The sequence below is a fragment of the Megalops cyprinoides genome, chromosome 14, assembly GCF_013368585.1.
Source record: "Megalops cyprinoides isolate fMegCyp1 chromosome 14, fMegCyp1.pri, whole genome shotgun sequence".
NCBI lineage: Eukaryota > Metazoa > Chordata > Actinopteri > Elopiformes > Megalopidae > Megalops > Megalops cyprinoides.
Window position 1 is genome coordinate 17,187,420 of NC_050596.1, and position 18,548 is coordinate 17,205,967.

General features: G+C 39.1%; 1 protein-coding gene across 1 annotated transcript in view; it reads left to right on the forward strand.

Annotated features, from left to right (window-relative positions):
• Positions 1–18,548, forward strand: part of LOC118789364 (glypican-6-like) — a 189,783-nt gene that overhangs the window by 26,131 nt on the left and 145,104 nt on the right. The window contains exon 2 of the mRNA XM_036545752.1: positions 6,531–6,689. Within this exon, the coding sequence (XP_036401645.1) occupies positions 6,531–6,689 (159 nt within the window). The remainder of the gene's footprint in view (positions 1–6,530; positions 6,690–18,548) is intronic.

Here is an 18,548-nt window from a genome sequence, read left to right on the forward strand (position 1 = left end):
TTTCCTTTCTTCCTGTTTGTGCGAACACCGGGAGCTGTCAGCTTGATATACAAGTGTCAGTTGCGGGGTGTTATGTAATGATGTAATGTCCTGTTTGTGTGTGTCCAGGGGCGAGTGGGAGTGGGGTTGCACTTCAATAATGACCTTGCTCCAGAGTGACTTACTTTAGCATTTCTGAAGGCATGCTGTTTTCTGTACTTATCACCACAGATAAGACATTTCTTTGTATGTGCCAGGGATGGCCAATGACCATTAATAGAGTGTCTTTGTGCTCTCCGGGGGGGGGGGGGGGGCGGATTCAATCAAGCTTTGTCACATTAAATCGGGCTTTGTCATTGAGGGTCATGATTTGTGGTGAGGAGGGCATGTGGAGGTGGTTGGAGAACTGATGTTTTAATTGAAAGGACTGACAGTTACATACCCAGGGACCTTCGTTAAAGACATCTGCTAGAAGCCAGGCCCCCATCAACAACCGGGGTCCTGTCTGAATGATGTGTTTCAAAATGACAAGGTGACAGCGAGAACTCAGCACTCATTGTAAGCGGCGAGCAGCGCTGTGGTATTTAAAGTAGCTTTGACTAATCTGTCCATCAAGGTGGCATCAAGACGTCTTTGCTGTGCCTCAGTCAGAGGGCTGGAAAAGTGACAGTAAAATGTTTGTTTTATAGCAAACAGCCATTGTCAAATTAGCTTTGTTTCATCTATCCAGTGATCTTTGATTTGATTTTTAGCCACAAATGCAGGAAGCATCCCCAGAAGTGGTTATGTCTCTTGCTCAAGCACTTTGCCATTCACTCCCTCAGTGAGTAAGTGCCTCCCTCAGTAGGGAATGGCAGTAATAGGGTTTTGACACTAGAAGGCAATAAAGTCAGCAAGTAGTTGCAGCTGTTCAACAGCTTCTGGTTTTTTTATTTATTTTTTGCAGAGTGTAAAAATGAAGACCTTCGGGCACTCCATTTAACAAAAAACAGAACAGGCACACTTGCACCCACATGTGCCTAGCCATAACCCACACATAAAAACTCACATACAGGTAATGCCCACATACTGTATATGATTTGGTGACTGAAAGCGAGACGTGAGACAGTCATGCCTGCATAGTTGTCACAGATCTCAGATAAACCATCACGGAAGCTTCCATTAGCCTCTACCACAGTATGCAGAGGTCCATGCATTCGCTCAGAAATGCTGTTTTTTTATTTCCAGCCTCTTTTCATAAGTACAGAGTTATCCCAAGAGACTTGGCTTAAGATTGGGCTTAAGATAAATCATACTGTCATGTGGATGTCACAGAGGCAGGGATGAGTACATGGGCTCCACGTTAATATTTCAAAGCAAAGATTGAAGGATCCCCTGGATGATGCCGTTGGGTTGGCTGACCTGGTTATGTGAGAGAAAACTGGCACATGTTGCCAAAGGTTATGCTGCAGGTGCATGCAGATTTAGAAATATTTATTTATCTACCTATTTAAAAGGAAAAAGTGAAGCATATGTCATAATTTGTTGTTATCATGCAGCCTTTTGGAATTTGAATGGGCAAATACATAGTATATGGTATTTGGTGCATCACAAAAATCTATTCTTGATCAATTATTTGAAATATTAAACAGTAGTTGCTATATTAGTGCATTATTTACTAAACCAATCAACACATATATTGATTTCTGGATTTCTTCATCTTTTAGTTTTCATTTCTTCTGATTGACATCCCTCCCCAGCTAACTGCAGTGAGAAGAAACTGGCACTGAGAATTTGTCAAACTAAATGGCATCATTATAGACTGCCAACAAAGTATACATTTACTTTATGACAAAAATGTGTGATAAAATTTATATAAGCTTCCTTTAGGTACATCTCTCATATCACAGTCAAAGCTTGTGAGATGTCATGATGTATAATATGTAGACTGTCATCAGAAATTACCACAATTGTGTTTAGTCTTAACGATTAATATTATATCAGTAATGAGGTGTTGAAATCTAACGTCTGATTGTCCTTGTGTCAAATGTTGCGTTCATGTTGGCTGCTGCCCTTTGATTAAAAACATTCACACTTGTGCCAAAATATTTTAATAAACATTTCTAAAGATGATTACCATTTACCATTTGTTACAATTGTTTTGCCTTCTGTAATTATTTTTCAGGTTCCACCTGCAATCAGTCCTAATAGGACATTTGTTTACCGGCTTTTTCACATCTACAGTAACAGAGGCTAAAACTAATACAAGTGCCCGTGGAAGATGGCACTACAATGATGTGAACTGCCTGAGACATCCTATTGTTGCTGGAATTTCTAAATTTGATGCATTTTACCATGACAGTGTGCTTCATCAGTATGAGTAATTGTGGGGAGCTTTTTATGTTTTATTGATTGTCATGTTCTATCATGGCTAATTAGAGGAATGAAATTTATGTTATGTTTTTCCACTTTGAGTCTGCTTCCTTTTCTGTTTTATTCTGCTAAACCATAATGGAGGAAAAGGTTTAGGATTTTCCCTAATGTTCTGCAGGGATGTACTTTCTCTACAGAAACAGTATGTTCCTTGAACCGTATGAGGTGCATATGTAGTGCATAATTCAGATTTTACCTTGTACACACTCACATGAAATGCTCACACGCATTCATGTGAAACCTCACACATTGATCTTAAACATACACACACACTTAAAACCCTTGCACATTCATATTTGAAACTGTTGCTACTCTTAAGTTCAAGTATATTCTCAAAATATTATTATATTTATCTTTTTTCTCAAAATATTTCTACCTTAATCTTGAAATACATACCGAATAGATTTTCCCACTTATCCCTAATACTCCATATGTTCCATATCAGCCCACACTGACCCTGCCCCTCCTTTCTTACTTGTGTGTACACCAGATAGAATTCAGTTCATTTGGAATGTCTTGTACATGTATATGGAAACACATGCACTCAAATGAAATGCTTGCACATACAGGTGGGACATATTTCATATTTCCGCTTGTGTGCAATTCTGTTTCACATATAGCTGTGCACGTCAGAAGAGTAGATATATACGTGCAAGAATTTGTGTGTGTGTGCAGGCATTTCATATGAGTGTGCGAGACTTTCATATCTGTGTGTAAGCTCTTCAGATGAATGTACAAAGTTTTTGGAAGTGTGTGTGAGCGTTTCATATGAATGTGCAGGGTTTCATATGTGTGTGTGAGCATTTAATACTACTGTGTAAGGTAAAGTTTGGATTATGCACCACATGGCACCTCATAGAACCCGCCCTATTAAAGAAGGCTAGCCTCTGAGACAGCCTTTATTTTCAGCTGCTCTTTCCTTTTTATTGAGACTGCATGCTATACCATTACTTATATGAAGAAGCACTGCATTTTGAACTTGTGGGGGAAAAAGCATGTCATATGTTGTTTGAAAGCTAACAGGAAGCAGAGATGCATAAAAGGGAGAGAGTGAGGTGAGCACCGTGGGCAAGAAGAGATCTTGTTCTTTCTGCCAAAAGGGTCTCAGCAGAGACTTGGTGTGCAGCTGCAAAGATTTCTGCAGGATGAAGTTTGTTTTCATTCCCAACGGTTTCTCACGGAAGATGTCTGAAAGGCTGCCTGTTGTAGATATTTTTTTTTTTTTTTTGTGAAGTCTTCTGGCTTTAAAGATTCAATGGTATGCATGCACAGTGACTATCTGAATAATGGCGAGGTGTCTGGGGATATCTGTAAAGGCAACCTGAGGAAAAGCATGTTGGTCAAAATGCCTAATAGTTATTCTGAGTGAGGACATGAAACATTTTTTGTCCTTTACTGTTGCATATTTTTCGACACTATGAAATGGCAGTGTAAAAAAACAGCCACAAGAAGTGTAATAAACTCACTTTACTATCATGAGTCTCAATTCTCTCCTTGTAAAAGTATATGCATATTGTGCAGTTTATCTGCTTTACTACTTATAGATTTTTCTTAAAAAGTTTTATTCATCTGTCACCCTGTGTTCCACTTTATTTTCCATGGCACAGGCACAGCATGGCTGATAAAGGTATGCAGAATGCCCTGGTTGATGTGTGTGTTATGTAAAAAATAAATGGGAACCTTTGGGTCATTTGGAAATTGAACTGGCGAGACTGAACGTCTTGTGAGCATTGTGAAGCGAAGCTGTGAGCAATGTCACTTGTTTTTGTGAAGCGTTCTTCATCATAGTTATTCCTACCTATACCACGTTAAACCTGTGGGTAGGACACAAGAAAGATCATTTTCAGTCCAAGTAAATGTCCAGATTTATTCTGTTTGTTATTGATTCATGGAAATTGACATGTAGCAGAATGTAGCATTGACATCAGTGAAAACATCTTTCATGGTATTGTCCATTTCTTTGTGAAACACTGGATGGTCCATCTCTTAGACTTTGGTAATATCTGGTGCCATCAATTCTTCAGTGTGCTGAACTACAGTGTGTGAAACAGGATGCTCCAGAGATTGATTTCATTACAACATAGGCGTAAGACTATTCACTGACCTCTCAAAATCTTCTCATGTCCCTCACTGTTTGGCAGTACATGCACCACAAATTCAGAATGTCTGCTCTTCTCCAGTTTCTCACAAGGTAACTGTAGTTCACTTTGCAATGTGTGGCTGTCTGCATGCACATGCTGCATTGCCACAGGGTATTCTTCACAAACTGAGAACCTTTCTCAAGAAAACACGATGCAAAAGACAAGGCAATCAACAGGAAAATGAGGATTGACAGTGACACAGTGCAAAATGATGTTTACTCCTCATGTAAGTTATTAGAGACAGAGCTGCAGATCACACTGGGCTGATGCAACACCCTACTGTTTCTTGTGTAAAGGGCTCTGGTTGCCATGGCTGTGTATATACACTTCATGTGCATTTCTCTAGGGGTCCGCATTAGCAATACAGTTGTGCAAGTTGGCCTACAAGCACATTATAGCATGTGCCTTTATTGGAGCTTATCTTTTTTTCTGTGCATGCCAGTGAGCTCAGTGAACCATTAACATCAGCTTCATTTTCAAAGGCAGAAGATTGGAGTTGTATTGTCTCATTGTGACAGAAAAGAAAGTGCCATCAGATCTTCCTTTTCTTTGAGGTGCAAGGTAAAGCAACTTCCCCATCATTAGCTGGGGTTGGCGCATATTTCATGAATTAAAATGTCCTAGATTCTTGGTGTTCTTCATCTGCCAGTACCTGCACTCTAGAAACTAACACTTGCATTACAATTATATTACTATACATTTGCTTAGCATTTTGGTTATCCAGAGTGACTTGCACTGCTTTGTCCTCCACCCCCTCCCCCATGTTTTCCACTAATATAGCTCAATATTTACTGAGGCAATTTTGGGTTAAGCACCTTGCCTGTGGGTACAACAGCTGTGTACCACTGGGGAATTGAAACCATTGGGTTATGAGCCCTGCTGCTTCCTCCAGGGCTACTGATGAGTCCTTTAATCAATGGGCAGTTGAGAGACATGAATTGAATAGCATTAACTGAATGGATACAGCCAAAAGAAGAACACATGAACGCCTGTTAATGGGCACAAAAGTGCCAAAAATGAAATCAATGGCAGGGCCATAATGTAGATATTATCTTGGTCTGGTTTTTCAGCCACCTACTTCATTTTTTATTATTAGATAGATAGACACACACACACACACACACAGAAAGACAGACACATATTTAGGCAAATAAAATACTGTTTTTTCCATTGATTTAGACCTCCCTTTCTGATAATACTGATGAGCTATTCTGTAAGGACTGCTTTTTCACTCCTGTGTTGCTAGGTATTGTGTGCCTGTGCCCTTGTGTACCCTGAAGTACGTATCTTACTGAGGTGGCTTCTAAGTAATTCTTATTAAGAAGGTCTGCCGAATGAATGCAGAGTAATTACATACATTTTAAGAAGCTGGTGAAGTTGAAGATGCAGCAATAGGTGTTTTGAAATGCAAATTGTTTTGCTGATTGTTATGTGCATTTGTTTTGTTGTTGAGGTAACACTTCTGAAGGTGTTTGGTGAGACCCCCTAGTTTGTCTGGCTGACATAAAAGCCCCCTGTCTGTCATGGTCTGAAAATAAATTGATTCAGTGCATTCATTCTCTGGAACATTTTCAGGTTTTCTAACACTTTTCCTGGCTAATGCAGCATTCTTACTTATGGCTGACACATCTTTCAAAGGATCAGGTTCTCACTTCATCTAGGAGTTTAACTCCCAGCAGAAGTGCTGCTACAGATTTAAATGTTAGCAGTTTGCTGCATCAGGTTCACGGTGACAGTCACAGGTGAGAGTCCATTTAATTTCCCATAATCCTTAGGGTGGATACTGCCAATACACCGGTTTGGATACTTTTTTTCATTTTCAGCATGCACATCAGCCATCAATCCATATGATGGATCCTGGAATGCATGCTTCTGGAGGGAGAAACCACACAAACAGTTCCATCAAATGCTGTCTCTTGTTCACTAGTCTGACGGGTTGCATGCATAGAGTCCTTTTGTGCTCTCTTCTAAAGGTGGATTCCCCTCTGTCTTTCCCAGGAGAACACCTGCGCATCTGTCCCCAGGGCTATACTTGCTGCACCTCAGAGATGGAGGACAGGCTGAGCCAGCAGAGCAAGCTGGAGTTTGAGAATTTAGTGGATGAGGCAAGCCACACACTACGGACCACCTTTGTGTCCAGGCACAAAAAGTTTGATGGTAAGGAATGTTTATTTTTCCCATTTTCATTTTTAATCACATGCTTGCCACGCTAGTCTGGATACATTCCCCCCTCCGCTTTTAATTGGAAGGTCTGTCTGACAGTGACGTGTGGTGTATTTTTTTTTTCTAAAGCTATATGCATTTTCAAATAATATTGTGATTATTTGTGGAGGCGCAACACCATGTTAGGAGAGGTGTTCCCACCTGTCACTGGGAAAAACCAGTGTTGAAAAACGGTGCTGTTTAGATGTTCCCCGTTATCACTGATGTATTCATTGTTGCCTTATTAATCAGCCCTGGTGAATTAAAGCGCTGCACAATTCAGTTATTTGGGCATCTCAGTTTTGATGGATTCCTCTTTTGACAAGTATAATATGAAATGAAATGGGGTAGCTTTTGTAGAAAAAGGGCGTGCTCTCAGTAATTTTCCATTATTTCTTAAAATTATGTAAGTCATCTATTCAGACATGAATATTGAGCAGTTTGAAGTTAGCACTCTATATCAGTAGTCCTACAGTAGTGCTCCCTTAAGTAAATTAACCTCTCATCTTAGCTTACAAGTTCAGCTCTTTGTTGGCTTTTGGCCAGTTTGATTCTATGCATGTTATCCTTCAGGCTAGAAAGCTTTGGTAAACATATCTGGATTGCCCTGCCCTAACACAGGAACATATTTTCTGTGCTACATGCAATGGTATTGGTGAGATAATAGCAGTTCTGTCAACAACCAAATCCAATGCTGCATGAGGTCCTTACAAAGAGTGCTACAGAGAATCCCACCAGTCATCCACTTAAGAAGACAATTCAACCCATTAAATGAAATTTTAAAAGGTTTAATTGTTTGTGTATACGTTTCAAGGGCTTGTTCATGGTATTGAGTGGGCCGTACAACTGATGTGAGTGAGTCAAAGGTCTTGGTGTAAGTCATTCGTATGTTTATGCTTACATTTAGGCAGAAGTTTTTACAAGTAAAGCTTGCTTTGTCAATTAAAGGCCAAGCAAAATGGGTGGCAGTGCTTTAACTCCTTTTAATTGGTCCTGTATATCATTGTTTATCACAAACCTTGAAGAATCACAGAGCAGAAAAGGCATTGGTGGCCTGTTGAAGGCTTGTTGAATAGTGATTACTAGGCAAATATTATGCTAAATAAATAGTAGAATATAATATGAAATATTTTGCCAACACTGACATTTAGAAACATTAATCTAGGGATAAATCCCTGTGTTTCTTTTCGTGCATAAAACTCTTATTAGTTTTTGTGTCATATGAGGGGATATTCTCCTAAATGGCAGGCAGACAAAATTGCTTGCTCCTTGAAGTACTAAAAGTTAATACGGAAATATAAATGAAGAAAAGAGATCTTTCTACATCTTTCTACAGTGCAAAGCCTAGAGATGAAGTAAACCTTCCAATTCAGTTCTTAAAACAAAAGTGAGAGAGAGTGCACTTTACCATATTGTCCGTTGTAGTGTATGAATACAAAAGTACACCTTTTGTCATTTATTTGAAAACAAAACTACAAAGGGTCTCAACTTTTTTATTGGAAACATTCTATCAAATTCAGGATAAGACTGACTCTAGTGGTCAGGTTATAAGTGAACAGGATATCTGAAATCTGTGGTCATAGTTAATCCTGGTTTTGTTGATTGAAATGTGAAGAGACCAGATAATATTAGAAATATGTTGATCCTCATAACAGTGTATGTGTACTGCCGACATTCTTTTACCCCATTTGACAGAAATTGAATCCCCTGTCTGTAATCCTCTAGACAGTCATATAAATTTATAATGACCATGGTGTCGATCTTTAATCTTCCCACAAGTTATCATAATAATATGCTGTTTTATTTCTGTCAATATGGATTAAATAGGCCAGTGTCTCTGATATGATCTATGGGAGAGTCGTTCTGTTCTAACACTCCATGCACTTTAATTTATAGAAATTTAATTTGGTGAACCTGTAAAAACTAAAATGGGAATTTCATAGTAGTAACCAAAAGTGGTAATTTTATTTGGTTGCGTATTTGTGTAATAGAATGGTTCACAGCTGTGAAAGTGTGAATTTGATCACGCCATGGCTTTCTGCACTGCTGACCGGGGATACAAAAAGCCTTGGGAAGTGTAAGAGTTTTAATCTTTGTGCTCTTTTATAAGACTCAAAAAAGATTATCTGCATAATCATAATTTTTCACACAGAATTATGCTATAAACACAAAACAATTCTATGAACAGAGAAGTCCTGGCTATGGGAATTGTGGTGTTTCTGTTGCTATATATTTATAGCAGGAAGGCCAAGTTACTGTCTGTTTATACAGACACATGACAAGAGTAAGACATACATTCTACGTTCTCACCTACACTTCCACATAATTCTACTGGCCAATTACTTATCTGTCATAAGTATACAGTGACATTCTCATACGTTTACCATCCTGATGTATTGTTTTCTGCCTAGAGATGAGGTTTATTTTTAAATAGGTTTTGCGCCCGTGGTACATATTGTGTATATTGTGTAAGCTCAAGTGAAAGACAGCTCTAGCCCTCCTTTGACATTTGGGCTTTTGCAGGTTCCATCCTGTCCCTCATTTTTTCCAGTTACTATTCCAACCACAGTTAAAACAATTCATATGTCACACTTGTTCACCTTTTAGCTTCTCTGTTCTGTCCATCTCACATGAGATTTTTGCTTAGAGGACCTTACAGAAAACTGTTAAAAGCACAATAGTATTACATTTAACCATTTCAATTTGAGAGAGTTTCAGGGTCACACTCCTAATTATACAATATCGTGTCCTGTTACGGCTTACAAAATCAGACAAATGGATAAATGTCCTGATTCCTCATATGCACTTCTTAGCACACCTACTCTCCCCTGCTGATTTGTTTTCATGCTTCTCTCTGGATCATCAGTCTCTCTTGTTGCCAGAATCACCCATTCCGTCGGCTACCTCAGCCTCAGCTGAAAAGCTTATGGTCAATTCGGCAAGACTTCCCAGTTGCCAATAGTTCATTTCACAGTCTGGGCAGCCTTGAAAAAAAGGCTTTCAATCAAACATCTCTTCAGCAAGGGTCCCACCTCTGCGCTCGAGGCATCAAAGCTGCAACCTCTCTGTGGCAGAATGAGTTGTGATGCTGTAATCTACATTTAAATTAGACTATAATAGTTTCACTGGTGGAGGCCTTTTGGCAAAATGTTCTCATCAACTGCATGTGGCCTGCATTTATTACACTTTCCTGGCATAGAACAACTTGATCTTAATGTACCGGCTACCTTATTGACCCAAAGTGAACCCAACCAAGCACCTCTGGGATGCTCTGGATTGGTATCATGACCACGACAATCAGGCGCGCTTGCTGAGCAGCACTTCTCACTGAGTGAAAGTGAGGCATAAATGCTCGTGTAGTACTGATGCCACATCAAGTGCATGCACTGCTAGCAGCAAGTGGAGGATGCACAAGATGATGAGCTCGTTCAGCTTTAGAGAGGGCTTTTCTCGTTCACTGTTTGGATTTTAATATAGGTATTAATGTTATTTAAGTTAGTAAAATTACTGTATAGTTATTAAAGTCCAGCAGTTGCTGTACATTTTCTTTTGCCTATGAAAAAAAATCTCTGCAGTTTGTTCATATTTTGTTAAAAAGTCCAGAATTATATACTTCATGTTGAATGCCTCTCAGAATATTTTAGAAAGCAGAAACCAAAACTGAAGTAGTAGCACTCGGACTAATGTAACTGGCGATTAAGGCCTGTAGGAAAGAAAATTAAATACAATTCATCGTCCACCAGTGGCAATCTGAGCACACCAAATTTTCTTATCCTAATAAGATGAATAAGTGAAATGAGTGGTTTGGAATTCTTTCTATTTGTGGTTCTACTAGAAATGGTCAACCAGTGTTTCTCATCACTGAAGTTCTCTCAGACATCAATTGCTGCAATTCATCATATCTTCTGTCAGGGGATGTGATGCGAGTTGAGTTACTCATTGAAGCATATGAATAATTTATTTAATACATAATGAATTTGCAAGGCATGTGAGGAATTTTCTGCCTTGTTTATAACCTGACCTGTAATATGTTGCTTATATTATGAAGACAAATGTAAGCATAAATATAAAATTTCAAATTCTTAGATTTTTTGAGTGCTTGTTAAATGGTAAAAATTACCCATGAATATTATGATTCTGAACTGCTTTGTGTTTGTCGGTTGCATTGATTGTGTGCTCCTTTGACACTCCAACATCTCCAACATCTCCAGTATTTGCACAGTGAAATTGAATGCATAGAAGTGTACTCTGTACAGACTCTTCAGGAGCAAGGCTCATAGGACCTTGGTATCAGAGATATTGTGGACAGTAGAAATTGTGTGCAGAATTTTTATCTTAACTTCAACAAAACTTCTTTGAGAAAGAAAAAGAAGTTGAAATAAATGTACCCATTTTTTGTATCTGGTGATGGTTGCTTGGTGAACAAGTCCACAGTACTGATCTGAGTATTGAATTCTTAAATGATTGTGCTGCATCCTCCAGAAACACCATGTTTGTGTTTTACTGACATATCATTTGGATGAGAAGATGCTGTAGGCAATAATCATGAGAGGCAATGAGGCCATCATCAAGCAGTTGTTTCAGTATCAGTTTTGTGGGATGTTTTTAATAATGTAGTAATTAAGCTAATGAGTTGGAGATGCTTTGATTGTATAAAATATTGCTGTGTTATCATGAACATTCTGAAGAGGAGGGAATAACTGATTCTTCAATCAGCTCCAACAAACTACTTGTTTAGCAGAGGTTGTAACTGTATAGCATAAGAACATTGGTTACTGCTGCCACAAAAAAAAGTTGAAACTTATGTAGCACTGTGCCATTACTATCAAACTGAACACAGTGATAAATCAGAATGCAGAGGAAATGTAATTACAGTAATTTGATTATGGATATGATGTGAGGATCACTGGCTGTCACATCGGGAATTAACCTTGAGTAGCTAAATTTTCATACATAATAATAAAAAAGAATCAATAACGGACAGGCTCCATCTGTAATTATCCTGCCTTTAGAAATTTATGGTTTGTTAGGCTTCATCAGTTTTTATTACTTTGTGTGCTGTATGAATACATTAACAGAGGAGGACATGGGCCAGCTTGCACACAGCAAGAAACTGCTTAGCTTCAAATTGACTTTCACAAGGTTGCTGTGTTAGAGTTGTAGATAGAATATTCATGTAGCAATCAGGATGCATCATGAAAGTCAACTACAAGCATTCCATGAGGAAAAAAGGAAGTGTTTGGGCATAACACGCATTTGTAAATTGGACTGGTTAGAGTCATTGACTCACTGTGTGCTTTGTAAGCACTTTTTCATTGAAGTTCATTTCCTTTTTTTCTGAGAAAACAGAAAAAAAATATGTACAGCCAAGATCCTAGTAGATATACATTTTAATCAGTAACTGTTAGATAAACTACTGAGCAGTTTCTGGGTGTGTGGTTGGAGATGCCTTGTAAGTCCTGTTTGCATGAGGCTTTACATATTTATGCATCTGAGGGAAATACGGAGTGCTGTGATGTGAAGATGTCAATTTTTTAACGCATTTGATCTAATAGTTCCCATTCCATAATCCATGACGAGTGTGTACCAAATGCAAGTTACAATGCTGTTACCCGATGCCTTGTTGAGATTAGTCTTGGTATGCTCATTCAATTGCTCTCTACCTCTTCTAGAGGGAAAATCAGACTCCCCCTTAGGTAAAGACACTTCTCCAAGACCTCCATAATCACATCCAATCCCAAGGGACTGGAATGGAGTACGGCATCCAAGAAAACGGAAAAAAAGAAAAATAAAAATGCGATATCTGTCAGTGAGGCACAGCAGATTACCAGACTCATCAGAATGTCTCCTGTCCCTCGAAGGGTGAATATTGATCGGTTAGAAAAGTCAGAGTCATTGGCCTATTGGAGATACTTTGAAGGATGGCCTGTCTTTCCTGTGTACGCATGTTGAATATGTTTGTGTCTTATGCCTGACATTAGGACAAAAAAGACACACGATGCCGTGGGTACTGTTGTCACCCTTTGAAGCGTCTCGTGTAATCGTCAACTTTCGTCTGTCCGTGTCTTTTTTTTTTTTTTTTTTTTTTTTGAGTGACTTTAAATATTTAAAGCACAGCCCAGGTCTCTCTTTTAAATGTCACAGTATAGACACAACATGTAACTTTGAAGTCCTCTCAATCGCTTTTGCAAAAAGAAGATAATTCTCCCCAAGTTGTCTTTGAAATAAATTTATGAGCGTTACTTGCTTTGAATTTTGTGTGGTAAAGCACGGCACTCTTTCAAACTCAGTTTTTGCATTTATAACAGGCGTCATGTTTTATTAGGTCACTGAGCACTCAACAAATTTAAGCTATGAGTGTAGAATTGAGTTTTAGTTTATCTGTGATTACCACAGACTTTCTCTTGTGGTTTCCAGAATTCAGTTGCGCTTTAGCATCCTTACATGCATAGGAGAAACTAGTGAACTTTGTGTTTTAATATTTTTGTGAAGAGCACTCTGCATGCCAGGTTGAAGCATTTCTAAGACAGCTGTTGTAAGAGTAACTGTTGGTTTGATATTGTGAAACATACACTCCGTTTCTCCATGTGTGTTAACAAAACACCCCTCACAGAGTGGTTTTCACTGTTCGAGGATGCTCTTTATGATATTGTTATAACACTCACAAGTTTTATGTTTGTATACATTGTGCCGTAACTCTCAGAAGATGCATTTCAGTTGAGGAGTGGATGCTCAGTGGCTTGAGCATCACATTCCGTTCCTCTTGCCATGGTCTGATCTGCACCTGACTGGTCTTAAATCCACTCCTCATCTATTTTACATACTCTTATTTCTGTACCACTTTACTGTATTCATACAGTAGGGACCTATTAAGAAATCTTTAATATATCCATTTGTTTACTGGACACCTCTCCAAGGCCTGTTTTGATGCATTATTGAATAATCCCAACGCTGTGTGCTCCCATCTCTGAGTCATTCCAAGGGCACTGGGATTAATTCACGCAGAAGGTTAAGAGTTCTGCTCCACACCAGCCTGTTTTTCCTCTGTCTTTACATCCATCTTATTCCCACAGAGGCCAACTTGTGTGCGTTTTAATAGAATGGTTACCCTGTCTCACTTACTCACCGTGCCACTACTGCTCAGTTAATGAACTACAATAAATACACTCCCTCTAGATTGCCCGGCTCTTTAAAGGTATTAGTTGTATCTGTTTGCCAGAAGCCATCAGGAGTCTTGCTCTGACTCAGTTTGAGTATAGCATGAAGTATGTTTTAGTCCTCCAAAACAGACAAGTGTAGTCACCACCAAGGTAAGTGAAACATGTTGGCTCAGTGGGCCCTGAAATGATAAAACCTTCGGGGACAGACTGCCATCGCACAGCTTTGTCAAAGCTGCTCATTGTTTTGGTGCAAAGCGTGATTCCGACCAAGCCCCAGTGAACTTTCCCAATGGATTACGACCTCTTCCTGTCAGGGCTGGTCAGGGAAGCAGGGTTGTTTTTTTTTTTTTTCCTGAGCTGTGATTCTCAGTGCTGGCCCGGCCTTCATACTTGCCTTTCATCCTCCCCACTGAGCATCTTCGACAGTTAGACACGCCAAACGGTGCTGGTCAGTTTGCCTTTTGGCTTGCACCACTCAACAAGGTTTTGTGAAAATGTAAGTGAAGTTATTATTGTAATTTTACTTTGGTACTCAGTCATCAGTTGTGATCTTAATTAACTTATTTAGTAATAAGTGATACGGTGAAAAGTACAGGCTTTGGGTTCAAGATAAATGATATGTATGATTTGGAATCTCAAATCCTGAAGTATAAGTGTTAAGTAGGGGACAATTTCTTTTTCATTTCTGTGATTTCAGCTGGCATGTTATTGGGAGGGTATCCACTTAGTTAAAAAACTGTCAGTGTCAGCAGTGTTGTGACCATTTCCCTGTTTATGCCATACTGCTTTAGTCTTAGAGAAATTTGTGCCAGTTTTAAACGGAGTTTGACTGTTATCTGGACAGACTCCTGACCTCTCCTGCTATGAAGGACACCCCCTCAAAAGCTTGTAAGGGTTGAGGAATTCAGTGCTCCCAGTGAGGTATCAGAGAGGGAATGTTCTGTATTTTAAGACCTCGGGACCATTAACACATTAAATAATTGAATTCTTCTAATGTCTCTTGAGCTGAAATCTTTTTCATCCCCCTGCGAGGGTTGAGATGTGGGTTGTGAAAGATAAATTAAATCAGATGAATAATTGCTTCAGCCTGGGCAGCTGAACTGAAAAAAGCATCTCTCGACTAAATTTTGAAAGCCACAATTACTGCTGTGCAGGACTGTGCAGATGGTAAACATTGCAGACATCTGTAGCTAAGATTTTAAACCATTTAAATCCATTTTTTATGGGATGTGTTGCAGTACATCTCCAGTGACAGCATCACAGCTAGGCTTAGGCAACTGCTGAAAATTTCACACCAGAAGCCACCAGTGAAATAACTGGGACAGGAGATGGGGATTTGGGTCTTTCAGGACCAACATTATTATACCAATGTACATTATACTGATAAATCTGAAAAGAAATTGAACTTGCAAACTATTTCCAAATATATGGATACAAAAATAATATTAATGAGTATTGAATTATAAAAGCTGGTAAGTGCCATGTCACTTGAAATCACAGATCACAGTTGTGTTCCTGTATAGATGAGGTCAATGTTAGTCTCATCTATGACCCCATTTGTAATACAATGTAATTATTAAACCAATGGATGGTACCTTACCAGTGAGTGTAAAACGCCAGTAGCTTCACTGACTTCACATTCCAGTTGATGGCTACTGTTTGACTACAGGACATACCCTGTCAGGTGACACATGACATTATGAGTGTGTCATTGCATTTCACTGTGGAGAGAAAAGCAATTTGGTTGGGTCAAATAAGACAGTGATTGACATCTCATGGTAGCTGTATGTCCTGTGTTGTTTAATGAGACCTCACTCTGCCATCACTAGTGATAAGCATCCGTAGTGTGGTAACTGTCCAACTTCTATCCAATTTAATATGTTCTAACAAAAGTCACACCCCTGTTTTTCAACAAAAAGGTAAAATTGTAGAAATTTCATGTGCAAGTTCTTTTCTGAAATGAGAGGAACTGTGAAAATGACTGGTTGAGAGGTTTTGCAGCAAGCTGTGATATTTGGTTTTCCACCCAGAAGTAATTGAAAATTGTGTCAGAAGAATGGAGAGAGCACTGAATCATAAATGAACAGGTGTATAGGTTTAACAAGCATTTATTCATACAGCAATGTCTGGCATAACACACACAGGCACAAGCTGGATCACACCTTCAGTTGTAGAGGGTTATCTAATGTTATATCAGAATCTTAGAAGTCTCATAACAGTGCTGATGGTAAACAACATTGCACCCCTAGGTATATGGTGGAATTATAAATGGCAAAAGACCCTCCAAGTAAATGAATGACATACAGTATGTGGGCACTGTTACATGATTGTAGCAGAACTACAGTAATGTGAACTAAACATTATTGTTATCCATTGAAATAATCAGAATATCACCCTTCAGTTTTACAGAACAAAATTATTGTAGCTTTCCAAGACAGTCATATCTAACAGTAACATCTAGTCTTATTTTTAGATATTGTAGCTCCTCATGGGTAGAGATTGATGCTGTGTTTAAAATTTCAAAACTGAAATGTTAAAAAATTAATGTGCACATTTTACATAGGCAAGGTGTCCTCCTTTTTATGTGTTGTGATAGACAGTATATTATAAAAATACAAATACATAGAAATACTTGGAGCGGAAATGACGAGAGACCTTGACATATTTGAGCTCAGTAGCAGCTAAAATACAACAGTAATAACAGTTCATAGTATCTCACAGGCATAGCTTTCTTTTTTTATCAAGTAAAGATCACAGTTGTTCATAAGAAGGTATGAGCTATAGCTACGGTAAACCTTAAATTTAATTTCATTTCCAACGCCCAAAAATAGGCTCCAACAAGCCACGAAGGTGTTTAGGCACAAGTATGCGCTCTGAAAGATGAGCTTTGAAACATGATTATGAGTCAGTGAGGAGCCGGTCTTAACGCACGTGCGATGCGAGCAGAATTGGCACTTAAGAGCTCCTGGCTGCGTATTCGTGATCACATGGGGACAGAGACCGGTGCAGTGGAGAAGCAAATGAACCTGGCCTTACTTGACTGGCACATTTAACGATTATCTGCACCAGCAAACCTCACTGTGCTTCCAAACAACAGCGGAGAGCGTGGCGGGCAAAGCCTTGATGGTACACAATAACGACGAGCCTCGGGCTCACACTGGGTGCGCTCTGTGTGTGTTTACCTGCACATCTACACATCTAGACTCTAGTTTATTTACCTCTCGGCTAATGTGATCTCTTTTTGTGTCTTTGGCCCCTTCTCTTCTGGTCTAGTGAAGGTATATTTATGTTCTTCACTAGCCAAGTGTGTACAAAGAGTCTTCTTGGATATTTACCAACATACAGAAGACTGTGTGGAGTGTGCTGAAGTCACTGGCCATTATATATGTTGTAAATGGGTGTGTTTTGAAATATCTGACTCCACCTTAGATTTTGGAGATTTTTCATTTTTCTCCTCCACTCTGAGCTACCCATCCTTGCCATAGACATTTTTGTATTGTGTGAAAAAGAGAAAGGCTCTTCACCAGCTTCCTCTGTGCACTTTGTTGGTGAACTCTTGTTAGTCCCTAGGTTCAGAGATAAAACTTTCAACAACCTTGCCGTGTACTTTCACATCCAGTCTCATTCCCATTGCGTAGTCTTTGTTAATGTTTTTTCAGGGCTGGTCTTGTAATGCAGCTCCCCAAAGAAAGGCTCTGCCTATCAGCAGTGAGTTGAACTAGTGATGCGGTGTTGTCAGTGTCCAATTGAAGTACATATCTTTGAACTCCAGCTCTGTTGTTTCTGTGTTGGTGCACTTACTGATGTGATGAAGACTGAGTCGCTACATTGTTTGCCATTCAGATCAATGAGTGAAGCATATCCTGTAATGTTCGTGATGTGCTGTCAGAAACTGACCTGAATAAGTCAATGCATTCTAACATAGTCAAATCAAAGCAAAGCAAAAGTGTTAACTTTTTTATTTATCTTCCACTTTAAAACCTTAGACCCTTTTTACACTGATGAGGGAACCCAGATTTTCCCTGGGATTACCTAGGACCTGCCTTTGGCGTAAATGGATATTTCTAGGTTGGATATCGGTTGGATAGATATTGATCCTTGAAATGGTAGCGCCCTCTGGAACTAGGTCCTACCTGCTAAATTCCCATATCTGCTTCAATGCAAAACAGGATCCTGGGATTCATTATTTGCATACAGTGCACCCTTCACTTTCAGGCCTACATTCCTTTATTGTTGGTTTCCCCCCTGCGCTCACAATTCTTGTGATGAAGGACAGAAAATCTTTCTTCCTGTGCCGATATTGTCACCACCTTTAAGTTCAGGGTCCTCAGGATCCTGCTCAGACTGGAGGACTAAAGGGAGATTATATGGAATTGCATTGAGATTAACACCATATATTAAATGATACAGTGAATAACATTTTTAAAAAGGTGTCTTTCAATAGACACTGTTCATTTAGGCTACTGCCTTTTCACCAGTCATGCACCAGTCATGCAGATTTTTGGCCTACAGTGTAGAATTATATAACAGAAATATCAATGTAACTCCCTGTTTCTGAGTCTTGAGAGTGAAAAAATTGAATCTATTAAGATAGCTATCAACATAGGAAAGCAAGTTAGTTGGCAAGTGTGTAAATGATTTGCTAATATGGATA